This window comes from Garra rufa, chromosome 6 (genome assembly GCF_049309525.1).
Source record: "Garra rufa chromosome 6, GarRuf1.0, whole genome shotgun sequence".
Taxonomy (NCBI): Eukaryota; Metazoa; Chordata; class Actinopteri; order Cypriniformes; family Cyprinidae; genus Garra; species Garra rufa.
Window position 1 is genome coordinate 45,286,581 of NC_133366.1, and position 19,856 is coordinate 45,306,436.

The 19,856-nt window shown below is 36.7% G+C and overlaps 1 protein-coding gene across 1 annotated transcript in view; it reads right to left on the bottom strand.

Moving 5' to 3' along the window:
- Positions 1–10,832: 10,832 nt before the first annotated feature.
- Positions 10,833–19,856, bottom strand: part of npy2rl (neuropeptide Y receptor Y2, like) — a 9,789-nt gene continuing 765 nt past the window's right edge. Inside the window, exons 2-5 of the mRNA XM_073842819.1 lie at positions 18,991–19,684; positions 18,414–18,570; positions 13,904–14,234; positions 10,833–13,313 (exon numbers count right to left, since the gene is read on the bottom strand). Coding sequence (XP_073698920.1) covers positions 13,905–14,234; positions 18,414–18,570; positions 18,991–19,625 — 1,122 coding nt within the window. The 5' untranslated portion in view covers positions 19,626–19,684 and the 3' untranslated portion in view covers positions 10,833–13,313; position 13,904. The remainder of the gene's footprint in view (positions 13,314–13,903; positions 14,235–18,413; positions 18,571–18,990; positions 19,685–19,856) is intronic.

Genomic DNA, 19,856 nt, shown 5'->3' on the forward strand with positions numbered 1-19,856 from the left:
AAATGTTACAGGTTAAAATAGTATTTCATGCTGTAACTGTAGGGCTAATATATATATGAACAAAACCACAAGTGTCATTTTTTCGAAACTGAGATTTATACATTATCTGAAAGCTGAATAAATGAGCTTTCCATTGATGTATGGTTTGCTAGGATAGGACAACATTTGAAAATCTGAGGGTGCAAAAATATTATATGCTAAAAATATTGAGAAAATCGCCTTTAAAGTTGTCCAAATAAAGTTCTTAGCAATGCATATTACTAACCAAAAATATAATTTGATATATTTATGATAGGAAATTTACAAAATACCTTAATGAAACAGTCTTTACTTAATATCCTAATGATTTTTTGCATTAAAAAAAAATCAATCATTTTGACCTATGCAGTGTGGTCCAGGGTTACATATATGAATATTATGTAGATATATTGTATAAATTCAATTCAAATTGAAATTAAATTATAATTTATGCTTTAAAAGTAGAGTAATCCATTTAAAAATCTGTTTTTTTTTTTCTTTTAATCCAGGGATTTTAGCCATTTCCCTCCAATTGTTACCAGTGTTTTTCTGCCACCACAATGCGCACACAGCTGTAAGTGATGTAACTGTGATGTCTACTCCAAATTAATTTACACCCCACCAAACCGACTGCACGCTTTAGGGGGTCTGGTCTGTCAAAACTCAATGGGCTCAAGGGAGGTGAGGGAGATGCAAATTCCCACTGTATATATATCTCATGAAGTCATTACTTCTTCAAAAGAAGTACCTACAGTACTCAGAGAGTATCTGAATGGAATTTATGATTTTGACAGTCTTGTGTGCAATATGTATCCATAACCATAACTATAACCTCTGCTTAAAATTAGACCTTAAACGTGACTTTAAAATCTTGGTTGATGGGAATGCTGTTTCACAACCACTAGGATGTTGATCCAGGAAAATGTCCAACTTGAGTAAATCACATTTAACACCAGGCGAATTCATGGCTTCAGTTTATGTATTCATTTTTATCAGCAGGCTGATTTACGAACCTCTGCAGGCTTCCACAGTGGCTGTAGATCACCTCCCTTGTCTGGATATATTACACAAAACTCTGCGTAATAGCCTGTGGATTTTCTGACCTCCAGCCTATCAATGTCTGGTTGGGCCAGGCTCTCTGATTTATCTGTTACTGGTGATGAACCTTCGACTGTAAACAATGAGGTACACCATGTCCTTTGTGCATATAAATAAGCCTCTGTTTTGAAAAAAAAAAAAAAAAGGTTTTGTTTTGGAGGTTGCGCAGGCGGATTCTTGTTCTTGCCTCAGAACTGAGAGAAATCGTCATAGTTCATGATGAAGGAAACCATGTGTCCACTGTACAATCGTTTTAAGTTTGTGATTTAGCTGTTTAGAGATGAAAGAGTGTGTGCTTCCTTAAAAGGCGTCTTACTGGGCAGAAACAAAATGTAGGATGAGTCAGGATTTTCTAACATCTTCTTTTGGTCCTAAAACAATATTTTAGTCGAACAAATTCAAACCCAAGTCTTAACCTTAGCCCTATAAATCAGAAGGAAATGATTGTTGATAAGATCGTTGTTCAAGCCACAACAAGGATGTTGATCCAGGAACATATATCATAGTAAATGAGGAAATTATACTTTCAAATGCAGTTAATATTAGAGAGCTTATACTAATTATAGTTTGCCTGTGGTTCTTAAACATCTTGACATTGAACTAAGCTCATATTACTACTATTGATTAGGATAAGAATCGATATGAAATTAGCAATAAAATTCATTCATCAGTCATTGTTGATTTTATCATTCTTTAGGCATAATTAAATACATCCATCAGCTTTTATTAAATCCAGCCGCTCATAAAAAAACAAACAAAAAAACATCCACTTTCCAGCTTCTAGAGAGGCGGCAGTGAAATTCTGATAAATCACCAAAGGCGAAGCCAAGTTAATTTGATTATGTCTAATTCTTGTGTATTTAAACTGGAAGAATTAACAAATGAAACTGATAAATTGGCAGTAGAAGTCATTATAAAGCCAACTCTCACAATGTAATAGCAATTATAAGAGAACAACACAGATTCTGAAAACATTCATTAACACTAACAAAAATCAAACAGCAGAGTCTTTTATCATTTCACAGACAATCAATAACTAATTAATTCCAACTCAACGGTTAGCTGTTTTGTCTGATTAAATTCTGCTAGACTGTTTTCAGTGCTTGCGTACATACTTGGTTGGTCACCTCTGTGTCTGTGTTTATCAAATGAGGACAACCCAGTTTTAATTTATGGCTTTGTAAGTTGTTTTCAACATCTGCATTAACTTTATATTTTAAGCAAGTGCAAATGTGGGTACAAACAACTTTACCACTGAATATTTACAGAAAATTTTGGGTCAACTATAGTGTTGTCTTGCACATCATATTCAAGCCATGTAATACTGACTACTGTATAGCAACATCAGGAACTGATTTGATGAAACCTCAATAGCAGCTAGCATTATGTTGAGAACCTGATAAGTGTTTGTGTGTGTGTGAAATGACAGAGATAAAGAGAGAGAGAAAGCTTGGTTCAAAGGGGTCACGACTTGACCACTGTCGTCTTTGATTCATTGCCTCTCATAGTTGTTGTCCGTTCCGGGGACAGTTTTTTGATCCAATTAACTGAGCCACAAATGCTGTTAGACTGATCACTCTATATTTGAACTCCTTCCAGCAGAAAAGGACCTCTGTTACAAGGTCTTCAAAAATAAGTATGCGTAAAGCATCTGCTTTTGCAATTTATGTAATTTCAAGCCCTGCTTCCTTCCGTGAAAGACAAAATTAGAAAGTCTAAAGAAAGTTGACACTGCTCTTTCCCATTCAACAGCAAAGAGTGACAGAAATACATCCTTCAACATTCAGATATTATTTTAGTGTTCCAAATCAATAATAGAACAGTTCATTCAAAAACAAGACTTTTGTCATCATTTGCAATTCCAAGGTTCATATGAAGAAGCAGCCCGAAACCTAAAGGCTTAGTTCACCCAAAAATGAAAAGTGGCTTATTATTTTCTCACCCTCCAGGCATCCTATAGGTGTATATGACTTCCTTCTCTTAGACAAATCCAATCAGAGTTATATTAATAATGATCCTGGCATTTCTAAGCTTTAGAATAGCATGGGCAGATGTTTCTCCTCGTCAGTCCAATAACATGAATCCATAATAATCATAATAAAAAAGTGTGGCTCTCAGAAGTGACGAACGAGAATGCTCCATGGAGAGATCAAAACAAAACATTGGTCATGAATTAGAAGTACAAAATGAGGATTTGTAAAGAAAAGATGAGGCTGATTTTCCTTTGCTAAAGTAAGGAAACTTTGCTTTCTTTGCTCCTGTAAACAAACTTTGGTTTGTGCGAAACTCATCCGCCCGGAAGGGCTTCCATATACAACAAGTTGGTGCAAACTTAAAGTGATTATTACATTTTAAATATGGATATTTTTCTAACAGAAAATGCACCAATTCCCTACAGGAGGCCTTTATTCACCCCCTGGAGCCATATCAGGCACTTTTTATTATAGATGGATGCACTTTATTAGACTTGTTTTGGACTGATGAAGAGAAACACCCGCCCATGCCATTGGAAATGCCAGGATAACTCTGACTGGATTTGTGGGTTATGGGTTCATTTTAATTTTTGGGTAAACTATCTATTTAAAGGGTAAGGTTATATACTTTTACCAGCTTTGTATTGTTACAATGTTAGTAGTACATGTAAGTAAACCAACCTGGTGTCATGACAAAAACATACTTCTTGGAATTTTTTCGCAAGGCACCAAATGTGTAGCTTGGAATTGGACTTAGGATACAGAATCATTGAGTACGAATCCTGTCAAAAACATGACTTACGATAAAACAGCTGAAACATGAGAAGTTAACACTAGAGGCGTTAAAAAAATGAGCACTTGTAATCGTTTTCATACACAGTTGTGATTACAACTCCATATGTTTCGCTTTCCAGGATGTAACAAGCTTCCTCAGTAGCTCAGCTGGCACCGAACTGGACTTTGGATGTGGAATCCTTGGGTATGAATGCCGTCAAAAACATGACTCACAATAAAAGACCTGAAAGATGAGAGATCAAAAAACAAGTTTTTACGTCACATTTGATTTTGTTCATACTAAAGGCAACCTGATCTCGTGAGGAAAACGTATCTCTGGGAACTTTGTATGTTTTGACATATTCGATGTAAAATGTCCACTGGGTGGCGCTAAAAGAGTGTTCTTTTTTCCCCTTAGAACAGATGAACGTATATGGTACGTTTTATGTGACATTGGCTTTGTACGTGACACCGGAGTTCTGACTTGAAATGTCCATTGAGTGGTGCTATATCTCTAATGCTCTGTGGCATTTTAAAAATAACATACCAACTGCACTACACCTAAAACCTACCAGTAGTTATTAACAAAAGCGAATGTGACGTAAAACGCAATAGCAAGCATGCTGTTTTAGCTTGTTTTTGATCTTTCAGGTCTTTTATTGTGAGCAGAGCCGGATTAAATAAATGGACTACACTAGGCAGGCTGCATTTTTTGGGCCCCCCTCCATCGATGTTATTAGGGCCCGAGCACTACAGTGCGAGGACCCTATTGGAATTGCTCCGTTTATTATTATTCTTCTTCTTCTTCTCCAAAATGAAAAGTCTTTTTGAGGGCCTAAACATGCCCGAAAACTCACGAAACTTTGCACATGCATCAGACCTGGCGAAAATTTACATCTGATATGGTTTTCAAAAGTGGGTGTGGCAAAATGGCTCGATAGCGCCACCTATAAAATTTCAACGGAGTGCGCCTCGAGCTACGTTTCACGTACATGTACGAAACTCGGTACAAATATGTAACACACCAATACTTACAAAAAAGTCTCCTGGTGCAACATCCGAAACCCAACAGGAAGTCCGTTATATTGAATTTCCTGTACGATTTTTGTGCAGTTTTTGCCATTTTCAGGCCTCGTACTTTAACGAACTCCTCCTACAGTTTTTATCCGATCATCTTCAAATTTGCTGAGTGTCATCATAAGGCCTTTGCGATGTTAAATTGCGAAGCTTTAGAGTTTTCGTCGATGGGCGTGTCCGTGGCGACCTGACAAACTTTGATGTTTCGCCATGAAAAAGGAAGTTGCTATAACTCAGGCATACGATGTCCAATCTGCCTCAAACTTCACATGTTTGATGACAGTCCGGTCCTGAACACATGTCAGTGCCCAAATTCAGTTATAGTCATAGCGCCACCTGCTGACAACAGGAAATGACATGTTTAACACTGTTACGGACTCTTAGCAACATATTGAAAAGCGTTAACAAGTCGTAAATAGGCTAGCAACATGCTACAAACATGCTAAAACATGCTAGCAACACTTAGCTAAGAGCTAAAGCATGCTATTAATACAAATACAAAAGGAAATTGCTGTAACTCATGTATATACTGTTGAATCTGACCCAAACTTAATATTCAACATGCTACAAAAATAATAAAGCATGCTAGCAACACTTAGCTAATATGCTAAAGCATGCTAATAATACAATAAAACAGGAAGTTACTCTAACTCAGGCATACCATGTCCAATCAGCCCCAAACTTAACATGTTTGATAAGAATCCTGGCCTAAACACACGCCCATGCCTGTATTCAGTTATAGTCATAGCGCCACCAGCTGGTAACAGGAAGCCATATGTTTAATACTGTTTTGGATGACTAGCAACATTTAAAAAAAAATTCAACAACTGTTAAAAAGGGTAGAAACATGCTAGAAACATGCTATAACATGTTAGCAACATTTAGCTAAGTGCTAAAGAATGCTCTTAATGCAATGAAACAGGAAGTTACTGTAACTCAGGCATGCAATGTCCAATCAGCCCCAAACTTCACATGTTTGATAACAGTCCTGGCCTGAAGATATCTACATGCCAATATTCAGTTATAGTTATAGCGCCACCTACTGTCAACAGGAAGTGACATGTTTAACACTGTGACACACTATTAGCAACACACTAAAAAAGCCATTGAGTGCTAAACTAGTTTAAAACGTACTCAAACATGCTAGCAACACTTAGTGCTAAAGCATGTTGTTAAAGACATAAAACAGGAAGTTACTGTAACTCAGACATGCAATGTCCAATCAGCCCCAAACTTCACGTTTGATAAGAGTCCTGGCCTGAAGATATATACATGCCCATATTCAGTTATAGTCACAGCGCCACCAGCTGGCAACAGCAAATTACTTGTTTTACACTAACTTAAGCATGCAATGTACAATTTGCATCAAACTTGACATGTTTGCCAATAGTCCTGGCCTGAAGACATCTAAAAGCCAATATTTTGTAATAGCGCCACCTGTTGGCAGCAGGATATGTCATGACTTACTCTCAAGCATGCCATGTTCAAGTTTCACCAAACTTCAAATGTTTGATAAAAGCACTGGCCTGAACACATCTGCATGCCAATATTCAGTTATAGGCATAGCGCCACCAGCTGGCAGAAGGAAGATTGGCACATATCAATGACTTTGACATATTCCTCCTACATTTTCTGTGTTAATAGCATAGTGCCCACCATTCGCCACCGATCGGCAGTGAGCCCGAGTGCGAGGGCCCTACCATCGCTGCTTGCAGCTTTAATTTATGAATTGAAATCTGAAACTTACCAAAGTTACTAATAAAAGTTAATTCACATTTTACATAGCCTAGTCTTTGGTTACAAATTGGTTGTTTGTATGCCAAAATAAGTCATGTGTTGTATATTAAACAGTCTATCAGACTATTTTTTGATATTCATTATTTATACGTCATTACACGGCTCTATTAAATGCTATTAAATTATCCTCATCTTATCCATTGGGAGTGTCATTGTTAAGGCAGTAGTACCAGTAAATAACCAATAGGTGCCAGTAAACTATGTAAACAGCAGTGATGCGCTGGTTGATCCAAAATTAGCGGTTACCCGCGGTTACGAGTCATCCAAAAATATTTTTAATGATATTCGGGTCGCGGTCGGTCGGGTCGATTGAAATAAAAATGCCAATTAAACCTTTGTGATTTATGTAGTACTAGACACAATTTTCTATGAAATACTTAGACCTACACTTTATTGGCTGAATAATATTTACCTTTTGAATGTTGAGTGTTATTAACTGTTGAATAAATGCTGACGCGGGACAAAATGCCCGATTTCCCAACAATGTGCAATGGCATTGTACCATTTTAATAGGCTACTTTTAAACGCATAGCTCAGTAATGTCAGTTTTATGTATTTTCTGAGAGGGGTGGGATTTTTGTTGGGAAAGTGGGGGAAGAGACGCACACTTCAATTAGACTGGATAAACGCATGCAGCATCTTCATTGTTAAGAAAATGGTATTCATAATAAATGTCTCAAATATTTTGATTATGTCCAATGCTTCTCTTTCTTTTTGGAATTATTAGACACATTTCACTATGTCTTTTCAAATGTTTAATTTCCTTAATTATAAAATTTCTAGCACTATTTGTAAATGTTTATTCAAGCAATAATATATAAATTATTGTATATGCTTGTTTAAAACCAGGGATTAAAAACGAATTCCAAGTAAAAATGGTAATTTTTCTTTATATTTTCAGAGAGCAAAACGAACAAAAATAAACATTACTTAATAAATTCAATTCACTATAATTTCCTTATTCATTTGATATTATAGCTATACAATTAATATATATAAAACAGGTCTAATATTATTTTGTCATATTCGTGATTCCTGAATATATGAAAACTTCGTTTTGAAGTGCATTCGTTATGTTTGTATAAGAAAATTCGTTAACCTAGCCTATTAAGTTGATTTAATATTCTTGATAACTTTTTAGAAGTTGTTAAAAGTTAAGAAAAAAGGAATTAGCTTGTAGTCTATAGTCTATAGGAATTAGCTTGTAGTCTTTTATTACACTGTAGATCGAAATAAAATAATTCTTGATCATATTTAACATCGGATCACTGACATAATTTACTTCGAAAATGAAACTATTTAAATCTGTATAGACGTTTTTCCTGAACACGGAAGTAAGTCCGACTCTTAACTGAAAGAATGCTTTGCATTTCTGGTCTGCATTGTTTCTAGTCAAATTAGGGTATATTCCGAGCTAATAAACTAATGTTAAACCTATTAAAATGTTTTTAAAAAGCACATGGCTCCATAGCGCCATCACTTGGCAATGTCGCAATGACCGTCATTTGTCAGTGCCTCACTTTAACGAGTGTGTAGATGACACGAAGCAGCGGACGTTAGCTACATTAAAAACAGATAGACGCTATTTGAATGGGTTCCTATGGAAACTGGAACAGAAAAGCATTCAATCTGACGTTAGAATTCGTAATGGCGGCGCTCATCGTTTACTCAGGAAAAAGGTCTATAAAGGAAAGACAAAATAAATCACAACAAGAACAATCTGTAATTTTCTTGTAATCAAGAACATTTTTGACAAAATGACCTAATTAATGCCGAATGATGTTTGACATGAACGCATCTCCACCACATAGCCGCATATAATTGCAAATATTAATCATGCGGGTCAGGAAGCAGGTCGGGTACAAATTTCTTTTTTTTTTTTTTTTTTTTTTTGCGGTCCGAGTTGCGGGCGGGTTAGTTGAAAACGTCGGTCGGCTTCGGGTTGTTTATACATTGACCCGCGCATCACTGGTAAATTTATAAATGTTGTAATTGAGATTTTCTCACTTCTGGCTGGCTGCTGTTCTTCCATCGTTTGTCCTTCTGTGACGGCGCTGATGTTGACGGCGCCACAGCGTCTTCGGCCGCATCTTCCACCGCGTCTTCGGGCGTGTCTCTGGGCCTGGCTCGGCCTCTGGCTCTGCTGACTAGAGCAGGTTCACAGCTGTCGGACGGCTGCCCGACAGAAACCTCTGTAAAGCCCCCCGCTGTCTCTTCTTTTGTTCCTCTTCATTTTTTTTCTTTTTACGTTTTGCCGCACCCTAAAGCATCTTGAATGTTAGCCTACTCAAAAAACACCTGCCTGCTAGCTTTATTGTCCCGCCTCTGACTGCCGCTGACTTCCCCTCGGACTTAACTGGCTCTATATATACAGTCATGGGCTGGCGTTAATGAGACGTAATGTAACAGTCTATGGTTAAGATAAACATCGTCACTATTTATAGTTAATTAATAAATATTGAAATAAATTATAGATAGGACATTTGTACATTTTATTTTATTTTTTATTTTTTTTATTTTTGTCCCTCTGTCTGGGCCCCATCCCACCAATCGGGCCCTAGGCACGTGCCTAGTTTGCCTTTGCGTTAATCCGGCTCTGATTGTGAGTCATGTTTTTGACAGCATTTGTACCCAAGTATTCCACATCCTAAGTCCAGTGCGGTGGCAGCTGAGCTACCGAGCAAGCATGTTTATGTCCTGGAAAGCGAAACACATGGAGCTGTAATCACAACTGTGTATGAAAACGATTACAAGTGCTTACTGTTTTACCATTTTTAGTGTTCATTTCTGTTGGAAACTGCAGTGATATGTAGGCTACTTATTGGTACGTATTTTACACATCTTGCGAAAAAGTTCCCAGAGGCACGTTTTTTGTCATGAGACCAGGTAGCAACCAATAAATGTCTACTTTTTCTTTGTGTTACCTTTGTGTTACCTGCACCCAGATATTGCCAGATAATGCAAAGCACTTAAATTTCTGACACCCAGTGCCTGGGGCTATGGATTACAGGTAATAATGTTTAAAAAAATGTGATTTGCATTTCATGAATCACTAAGGGCCACGGTTTGAGCTGAAAATCTTCTTTATTGCTCGACTAAAGAACAAAAAAGTCACCTCAATCTTGGATGGCCTGAGGGCGTGTAAATTAACAGCTTCTTTTTTGAGTGAACTATCACTTTAATTCATTTCTAGGCGTAGCTGTTTAAACTCTATTTGGGAGAGCAGCTCACATTCTTTGCATTCTTGCAAAACGCTGAAATACAGTGGACAGAAGCAGCTGATAATCTGTGTGTATAAAGTTCAAGTAATAAATCAGAAGGGACAAATACTTAATTTAATAATAGTTAACATCTAGAACACCCCTGCTCCTCCAGTCATTGTCAGTTACAGTTGTAAACATCCACAGCTGGTACTCACTGAGATGCTCACGTTGTTGATGCAATCATAAAGTGAATCCAGATCCACAAGGAAAGTTTGGGTTTGGACCAAGAAATCAAGAAAACAGCTTCAGTCAGTGTCTGTGAAAAGACCTAGATAGAGATGAAAAGACCATGAGCGTGAAAGAGGCCTGTCGTTCTTATATTGTGCAGGACATTAAAGAGATATGATGGATGAGCCATGTTATATTTGAAAATACATTCTTGCTTTGGTATTTTGATCAGTCAAGGTATGATAACCAGATGAAATACAAGTGCGAAAGCAAACATAGATAGAGACAGCAAGAAAAAGTGCATGTGTGAGTGGGTAGGTGTGTGTCAACGTATACGCGCCTTAGAGTGACAGCTAAGATTTATCGTTTCACTGAATCAAATCATTTCGTTTTTGCAAGGCAGTTGTTTCATGCAAATCGCCGTAAGAGGGGCTTACAGAGGGATTGCTTAATGTCTGCGTGTATTAGAACTGCATGAACTGTCATCTAAAGCACTGTGTGAAAACAAAATCCTGAGATAAGGACAATCAGCGTTAGTTAAACAACTAGCTTACTCCAATGTTATTGTCTTTCATTCAAAATATCGCAAATATATATAAATAAATTGCGAATTGCACAACATTAAAAAATAATTTTAATGTATCACAGCACAATTTGGTCGGTATCAACCAAAGTTTTGGTACATGATGTTTTTAAATGTAAACACATCTGTTAATACAAACACTATGTTTGCAAGTATAACATTTCACAAAAACAGATCCACAAATATACATAAATAAGTACTGTATGTTACATTGGAAATGGAAATGGAAAAGTTTTTAGTCTTTTCTCAAAATGTGCCATGTAAAAGCATTTATGCTCATGTAAATATAATGATTAAATAGAGATGGTTGATCAACACCAGCAGCTGTTTTTTAACACCCTCACTACAGATTTTGATGTGATAACTAAGATCCCTGAAGAAAAACAGGATTGTTGATTTTGTTAACTGTGTGTTTGTGCTGCATGTGGAAAATAAAAGAACAAGTCAACTAAATAATTAGGCACCATTTGACTTTTTGGCTTTCTGACTCTTAAGAAAAGTTCCATGCTCAAAACAAGTTTCAGTATCAGCATGCTATTGCCAAACAATCATTTTGAAATAATGTAGTCTCATTGGTCCAAAATCTCACTTACATACGTTCTAAATAATTGACTGTGATTTTGCATTCTGTGTGGCGTTGCATTGTATGTGTTGGTTTATTGTCCTAGCAATGGAACTATTTTTTTTCCGGCAGATGAATTTCTGGTGATGCATTGCAGATGAAATTCCTATAAGTGGACTCATATAAACAGTCCCTTTGTGAAACATATAAGGTAAATGTTTAGTGGCTTTTACATGACTTTTATAAAAATATACACAGTGTTTTTTTTAACATGTATGCCTTGTAATGCCTTTAAGACTTTCATCATAAATGTATTATTGTTTTTATATGCTAAAGAACTGGCATACTGGAATAATTTCAAATCCAGAATATTCATTTAACAAAAATGGCACTATTACAGTTTAATACTGTTAAATCTTACAAATAATTCTCAATTCTCATCTAAAATTGAAGTGGGATCCAAACAGAAGCCCATAGTGCTAATTAAACATGGCATTCTCATTTCCTGCAGACAATTCAGGTTAAAAGGAGTCATTTAGTTCTACAGTGGGCAGGCATTACCTTCCATGTCAATAGAAACATATCAGCAAACCCTTAACTTGTATGAGTCATCGCCTTTTGCTTAAAGCAGCTTTGTGATCGATTTTCCTTCAGGAAATTTGAGAACATGAGGGAATAAGAGAATATTATCATGTTGATATGACATCATAGACCTCTAATGTGTCAGTGGTAATTCTGTAAGTGACATTTTCAAAGGCAGATGAATTTCTCTGTGCGATATATATATATATATATATATATATATATATATATATATATATATATATATATATATATATATAGTGTGCCATATTTTATCTTACATAGAAGAATATTGATTTTCCATTAAATTACATTCATCTGGCATGGTTATTACAAATGTGACAGCTTTACAGAACAGAACAATATACAGTAGAAGGACATTTTCATTACCTGTTCAATGCTGTTTTTTTTTTTCACGTACACATCTATGTTGTCATATTTGCACATGCCAACCCATTACTAGGGTTTAAGTTTCTAAAAAGTGATCCAATCCGCTTTGATCCGTCAAGTACTGTCAAGGATAATTCTTTGTGCTGTATATAAGATGAAACACATTCATAATATTTTCATAAGAAAAGTATTGGGCTGACAGAACATCCCGCAAGGTTTAATGGAGGAGAAGATAATACAGATCTTTGTGTTGAAACATTCATACCGCAGGGATAGAAGCACGTCCCTGTCTTCTTAGTCTGAAGGAGTGCTGCCGCACTGTTCCTCTGTGCAAATTACTTTCAGATGAAAGGAGAAGCAATTTGCTGTTAACACTTTCCAGAGCTATTTGAGTGCACGACCTGCCTCTAAGTTCACACAAGATGATGGCTGCTTAAAGATTAGAAAGCACAAATTTGTCATATGGTAAGATCTAAAACTGTTTCATGATGAGGGACCTTCTTCTATGATGAACAAAATTGTGCATAGTCATCTTTCTTACAAATGGAAAGGCATTCCGCACAGCAAGCTCCAGAAAAATTGATGAAAATGTTCCTGTTTCAAGTACATTCAGCCACCTTCGTGAAGATGCATTGATGAAGATGATGAAATCTTCCAAACATGAAGAGCCCCACTTGTCTGTGCTCTTATATTGTACTGAGTTCACAACATAGAATTTAGCTAGGTCACATTGTTCTAAAGTTGCCAGCAGGACAATTTTATTTAATGCAGCGACATGGACAGCAAGACCTTGAGCGTGAAACAAAGCACTTCCAAACTCCATTCCCCAAGTGGAGTGTAAGCCAGCACAGATGGGTGACAAACCTTGATGACAAGCAGATCGGACATGGCAAGGTTTATCATGAAGAAATTGGTGACGAAATGAAGTGTCATAAATTTGGAAACCACATAAATCACCGGAAGTTCCCCACTATGATAAATCCTCCACAGCGTCGAACTGACATCCGGAAGCCTTTCAGTATCCTCACCTAAACCATATAAACAGAGAAAAGGGCAGTTATGATAGATAGATAGATAGATAGATAGATAGATAGATAGATAGATAGATAGATAGATAGATAGATAGATAGATAGATAGATAGATAGATAGATAGATAGATAGATAGATAGATAGATAGATGGAGTCTGACAGATTAACAGAAAGTAACGAATGGACGGACAGACAGACAGATAGCTAGGTAGACAGACAGATTGACAGACAGACAGAAAGAAACAGTCAGATGGACAGCCGAACAGAACAGCTAGATGGTTTGACAGACTGACTAAAAGAGACAGACAGACATACCGATAGATAGATAATTTGACAAATGGATGGACGGATGGACGGACAGACAGATAGATGGAGTTTGACAGACAGACAGACGGACGGACAGAGATAGATAGACAGATAGAAAGAGTTTGACAGACAAACTAAAAGAGAGACAGACAGACAAATATAGATAGTTTGACGAATGGATGGACAGACGTACAGACAGACAGATAGATTGATAGATGGAGTCTGACAGATTAATAGAAAGTAACAGATGGATGGACAGACAGATATAGATAGATAGATGACCTCAGACATCTGTTGCATTGAGATGTGTCGTCACTATGTCTTGTGCTTCTAAAGCCTTTTTGGGTTTGTTGCGAACCGCTGTAGCAGCCTGGCCCTCGGTGTGCAATGAATCGAGCCGTTCCTTGCAACGAAAAACCGCAAAAAAGGCGCTGCGGTAGTTCCGGTTCATCCAGCCATACAGCAGTGGGTTGGCAAACGTCGAGCACATGGCCACAATGTGGAAAACAGTGTAAAGAAGCCTGAAGTCCTTCATGTCCAACACACTGTGGTCAATGTCAATGGCAAGCTGGAAGGCGTGGAAAGGCAACCAGCTGACTGCAAACACCACGACCTGCAACAGACAGGGTGAGATGTTACATCTGCACACATGCTCAGGGGCGGAGCCAGAGGGGTGGCTTGGGGTGGCCCACGCCACCCCTGAGAATTGATTGGCCACCCCAGGTGCCACCCCAAAATCCTACTCTACGATTGGCCATTAACGTGCTCAAAGGCGGAACCGTTGTTGACGCACTTGCTGCCTTTAAATCAGCGCGGGGGCTTGGACAGTCAGACACCAGGGGCCGGATTCACGAAACAGTCTTAAGAAGAAATTTCTTCTTAACTGCCATTTTCTTCTTATTTTTTAAAATAAGAAAAAAGTTAAGAATATTTTGTATTCCCAAAAAAATCATCTTAAGAATATTCTTATCTTTTTACTTAAGATTGTTCTTAAGACAAAAATTAAGAAAATTCAAATTCTTGAAAAGAATCTTCTTAAAAACCATCGTAAATAACTTCTTAAAGTTAGGATAGACCGAGACTTGTCTTAAATCCCAAATAGTAATAATTATTTAATTAATTGATTGGGTTATTTCAAATTAGCTGTTATATTTAAGCATTGCAACACTACTAGCTACATATAATACATATTAGGACTATTATTAGAGATGAGCAAGAGTTCGCTGAAGTGACAGCAATGACTAATAATGTAAACAATGATCTGTCATGATTAGCCTGTGTATGACCATACTTTTTGCCGTCATCAAAACTTAGTAGCAACTCGACAAAATCGAGTCAGATAGGGAGATTTAATAAAAACATAAATAAAAATACGACATAATCTTTGGCCGTATTTAGCGCATGTGCAGGACGCGTTTGCTGTAGCAGCGCACACACATAACGGAAGCGTTCATTCAGACGAGGCAACAAAATACAACACAAAAGTGAAAAAACTGATCGCCAAAGCTTAAGACAGACCCTTTAAAAGTAACGGTTCAAAAACACGGCGCATTAAAAACATGAAGCCGAGCGCCAGACACGGTCGTGACGAAAATGTGCGTGCTTATGATTATTAGGATAATCTGCAGAAACCGCAAAAAAGACGTTGAAGTGTTTATAAATGCGTCTTCAGCCATGTATTCACTCAGATAGATGTATCATTTTTTTTTCTTAAGAAAGAAATTAAGATCTTCTTAAGAACATATTTGAGAATATCTTAAGATTTTTTCAAGAATTGCACTTAAGAACATTCTTACGAACTTCTTAGAATTTATCTTAAGAAATTTCTTAATTTATTTCTTAAGAAGATATTCGTGAATCCGGCCCCAGAACTCAGAAATGTAAGTAGCAAATGTTTGATGTAAGCTAACCAACAATACATGGCTTACTGTTTTTTAGCATGTGAGTTTACAGCACTACTACTTGTGCTAGCACGCAAAGATATCTATTTACCTGTCACATCTGCCTTGATATCTAATCGCACACACAGCCCAGTATTAAGTCTGTTGAATCACGTCATGTATGCTAGGCTAATTTATCTACTGTACCTGCCTTTTTTCTGCTTTTCTGCCTACTCAGTCGACATTTGCTAGGTCATTAACTGTTAACTGTAGGCTACTTTTGTAAAAAGGATTTAACGATTTATCATTAGCAGATTAGCAGACACAATTTTATGCAAAAAAACGTAGCCTACATTATATTTTAACCAAGGAACCAAATAAAACACGCCAGCAAGGTAACGTTAGCTCGCCGGCCCCTACCTTCAGTAAGTTAGGTTTAGGCTATATTCCCAGATAAATTCCACGCACGGTTTCGTTTTTGTTTGTTCTAACGTTATATATACAGTCAATGTTTTCAAGCCCTGTGTTGCTAACATACCTAGGCTGTGAAATTAAGGTCTAGCCTACTGGTGGGTTTAATTGAATTTGAGCAATAGGAAACCAATTTACATCTGGAGATAGTTCTTTGTGCTCGCCAAAATCATAGAAATTATCATTACAAGACACTTACAGTAGCTCCTGTAATCCAAGACAGATTTTCTTCGAGTTGTTAGGCTTTAGAGTATTTAGTTTAACAAATGACATGGAAACAAACATAATTCATTTCATCCACATATCCTTATGCACAATGCACAACAGTTTAGCTTAAACCGTGAGAATCAAGCAAACCTCACGGCCGTCAGGGCCTTAAAGTGACAGGCACTGAATACGACTTGCACATCACCAATGCAGTAATGACATGAAAGAGTAGTCTATATAGTTTAAACTTTATAAATACTAATAGTTTAGCTCACAGGACAGATGTGGCCTTTGATTAAGCTTTAATTTTGTGTAATTAATTGTAAATAATACGTTCTTTGTTGTTCATTGTGCCATTTCTTGTTCGTTTCATTTCAATTTCTAATAATAATGTAAGTAATAATTACTAATAATGTAAATGGAAGGAAATCTGACTTCATTGCACTGCAGTATGAAAAGGAAATTTGATGTAAGAGTACGGTCTTTGTCCTTCAATTTATGAGTATGGTGTTTGATGCATGATTTTATGATGCCACCCTTGAATTAATCAGTGCTCCACTAAGGCCACCCCTGTTAAAAAAGTCTAGAATCGCCACTGCACATGCTGCATTACAAAGCCTGATCTACATCCTGGTCTAGTTCTCTGTTTATCTTATTGGCAACTATAACATCTTTCAAAATAACTGTGGCTAAAATAGCTCTAAAATATTTGGGTTACAGACGACTGCTTCTTATGTGGAAATTCTCTTGGGAAAGATGCATGCTGTTCAGGCTCTAAACAATAAAAAAAAATAGTACACAGAATAAAAATGTGCAAAGTACTTGATGTGAACATCTGAAGTATCAACTGTAGAAATACAGGTTTTAAGTCTGTCTATCTATCTATGTATCTATTTATCCGTTTGTCTGTCTGTCAAACTATCTATCTATCTATCTATCTATCTATCTATCTATCTATCTATCTATCTATCTATCTATCTATCTATCTATCTATCTGTCTGTCCGTCTGTCAGTCTGTTTGTCTGTCAAAAATATCTATCTGTCAAACTCTATCTGTCAAAAATAGCTGTCAAACTCTATCTATCTATCTATCTATCTATCTATCTATCTATCTATCTATCTATCTATCTATCTATCTATCTATCTATCTATCTATCTATCTATCTATCTATCTATCTGTCTATCTGTCTGTCCGTCTGTCAGTCTGTTTGTCTGTCAAAAATATCTATCTGTCAAACTCTATCTGTCAAAAATAGCTGTCAAACTCTATCTATCTATCTATCTATCTATCTATCTATCTATCTATCTATCTATCTATCTATCTATCTATCTATCTATCTATCTATCTATCTATCTATCTATCTATCTATCTATCTATCTATCTATCTATCTATCTGTCTGTCCGTCTGTCAGTCTGTTTGTCTGTCAAAAATATCTATCTGTCAAACTCTATCTGTCAAAAATAGCTGTCAAACTCTATCTATCTATCTATCTATCTATCTATCTATCTATCTATCTATCTATCTATCTATCTATCTATCTATCTATCTATCTATCTATCTATCTATCTATCGGTCTATCTATCTATCTATCTATCTATCTATCTATCTATCTATCTATCTATCTATCTATCTATCTATCTATCTATCTATCGGTCTGTCTGTCTGTCTGTCTATCTATCTATCTATCTATCTATCTATCTATCTATCTATCTATCGGTCTATCTATCTATCTATCTATCTATCTATCTATCTATTCATAGTTCAGTAATATATTTTCTTAAAAGAAATAATTATTACTTTATTTAGTAAGGACGCTGTAAATACTTTTTTAACATTATGCTATAATATTAAGCAGCAACTGTATTCAACACTGAACAATAAGAAATGTTTCTTGAATGAAAAATCAACATATTAGAATGATTTCTGAAGGATCATGTGACACTGAAGACTAGAGTAATGATGCTGATAATTCAGTTTTGCATCACATAAATAAATTCCATTTGAAGTGTTTTAAAGTATAGCAGTATATAATATATAATACTATTTCACAATAATGCTGTTTTTATGGCATTAAGAGCCATTATAAAAACCTATTTCGGACAACTACTAGATGTTAGTCATCGTTTTCATTATCAGGCATTTTGCTGTCTTCATGTGAAAGCCTATAATAATGAAGATACAGGAACATTATGATATAATATTTGTTCAGGAAAGCTGAGAAACTGTACACACCATGGTAACCAGCATCTTGGTGGTCTTGCGGCGCCGATGGTGCCTGTCGTTGCGACCAACTGGGCTAACGTGATTGCGGAGTTTACTCCAGATACGGATGTAGGCAAAAGAAATGATTGCCAGAGGCAACACATATTGCAGCAGCAGCGTGGAGATTCTGAAGAAAGAAAACAGCCATTATCGGTGTAAGTGGAGCTGAGGAGTGTCATTAAGTTATTGTTAAAGATGCTCTATAATCTTGATCTAAAATTAAACAAGCTATGACACACTTTAGCTGTAATTTATCTGTTACAGGACAAACAAGCTTTCAAAGATAAAAACAGATTGTAATGAGCCTGAATCTGAATCAAAATAATTCACAATAATCTATCTCTTCCACTGTTTTAGAAGTTTGTAAAACCAACATCTTGATGTCTTTTTACATATTAATGTTTAATCTTCACAAAGATGTATCTTTGTGCATTCAGTGTAACTGGAAGACAATGACATCTGATAAATGAACACAGCATACATTTGTGGCTCCTTGAGGAAAACTGTAATAATGCTGTTCATTAAAATATGCATGTCTGGTACTCACGAGTATAGAGTGCTGTCTGTGCTACTGTCAGGCCACTTCTCTCCACAAACCTGAATGGAGTTATCTGGAGAAAGATCTACGATCCCATACTCTCTGAATATGGCCAGTGGGCTAGCCAGAACAGCGCTTACCACCCAGGTGATGGCAATGACCAGAAAGCAGGTGTCCTTTGACATTCGAGTGTCAAGGTGATAAACGATGCATCTATGCCGATCCAACGCAATCACATTTAATGTAATTGTAGAGACGTGAACGGCAAGACCTTGAGCGTACGGCAGAGTGAAACAAAGCACTTGTCCAAACTTCCATTCCCTGAGGAGAGTGTAAGCCAGCGTGAACGGGAGACATAATGTGTTGACGAGCAGATCGGCCACGGCTAGGTTTGCAATGAAGAAGTTGGTTACAGTACGGAGTGTCTTAAATTTGTAAACCACATAAATCACCAGGGAGTTCCCCACAACCCCCAAAAGGATGATGGTAGAGTATGCCACGATCAGGACCACCTGGACCCCAAGAAACTTGGTGCTGTCTCCCAGCTCTAGCAGCGGATGATTCAGAGTCACATCAGATGAATCCTCCCCGATGGGCAGCTCTTTGCTCCCAGAGGAGCCATTGATTAAGCTGAGGGAATCCATTTATCACATGGCCATGTCAGATTTTGGAGAAACACCAAGCTGCCCTTAGGTTTGACAACCTGAAAACACAGGGTTGAGTTGACATTAGGAATCGGATCAATATACAAGCATAGATAGATAGATATAGATGAAGTTTGACAGACAGACAGATGAAAAACTCAGTCTCATCTGTGTTTCTGGAAATATTTCTTTAATTCTAAGTAGTTTGTTTAATAAACAAAGAAATTCTAA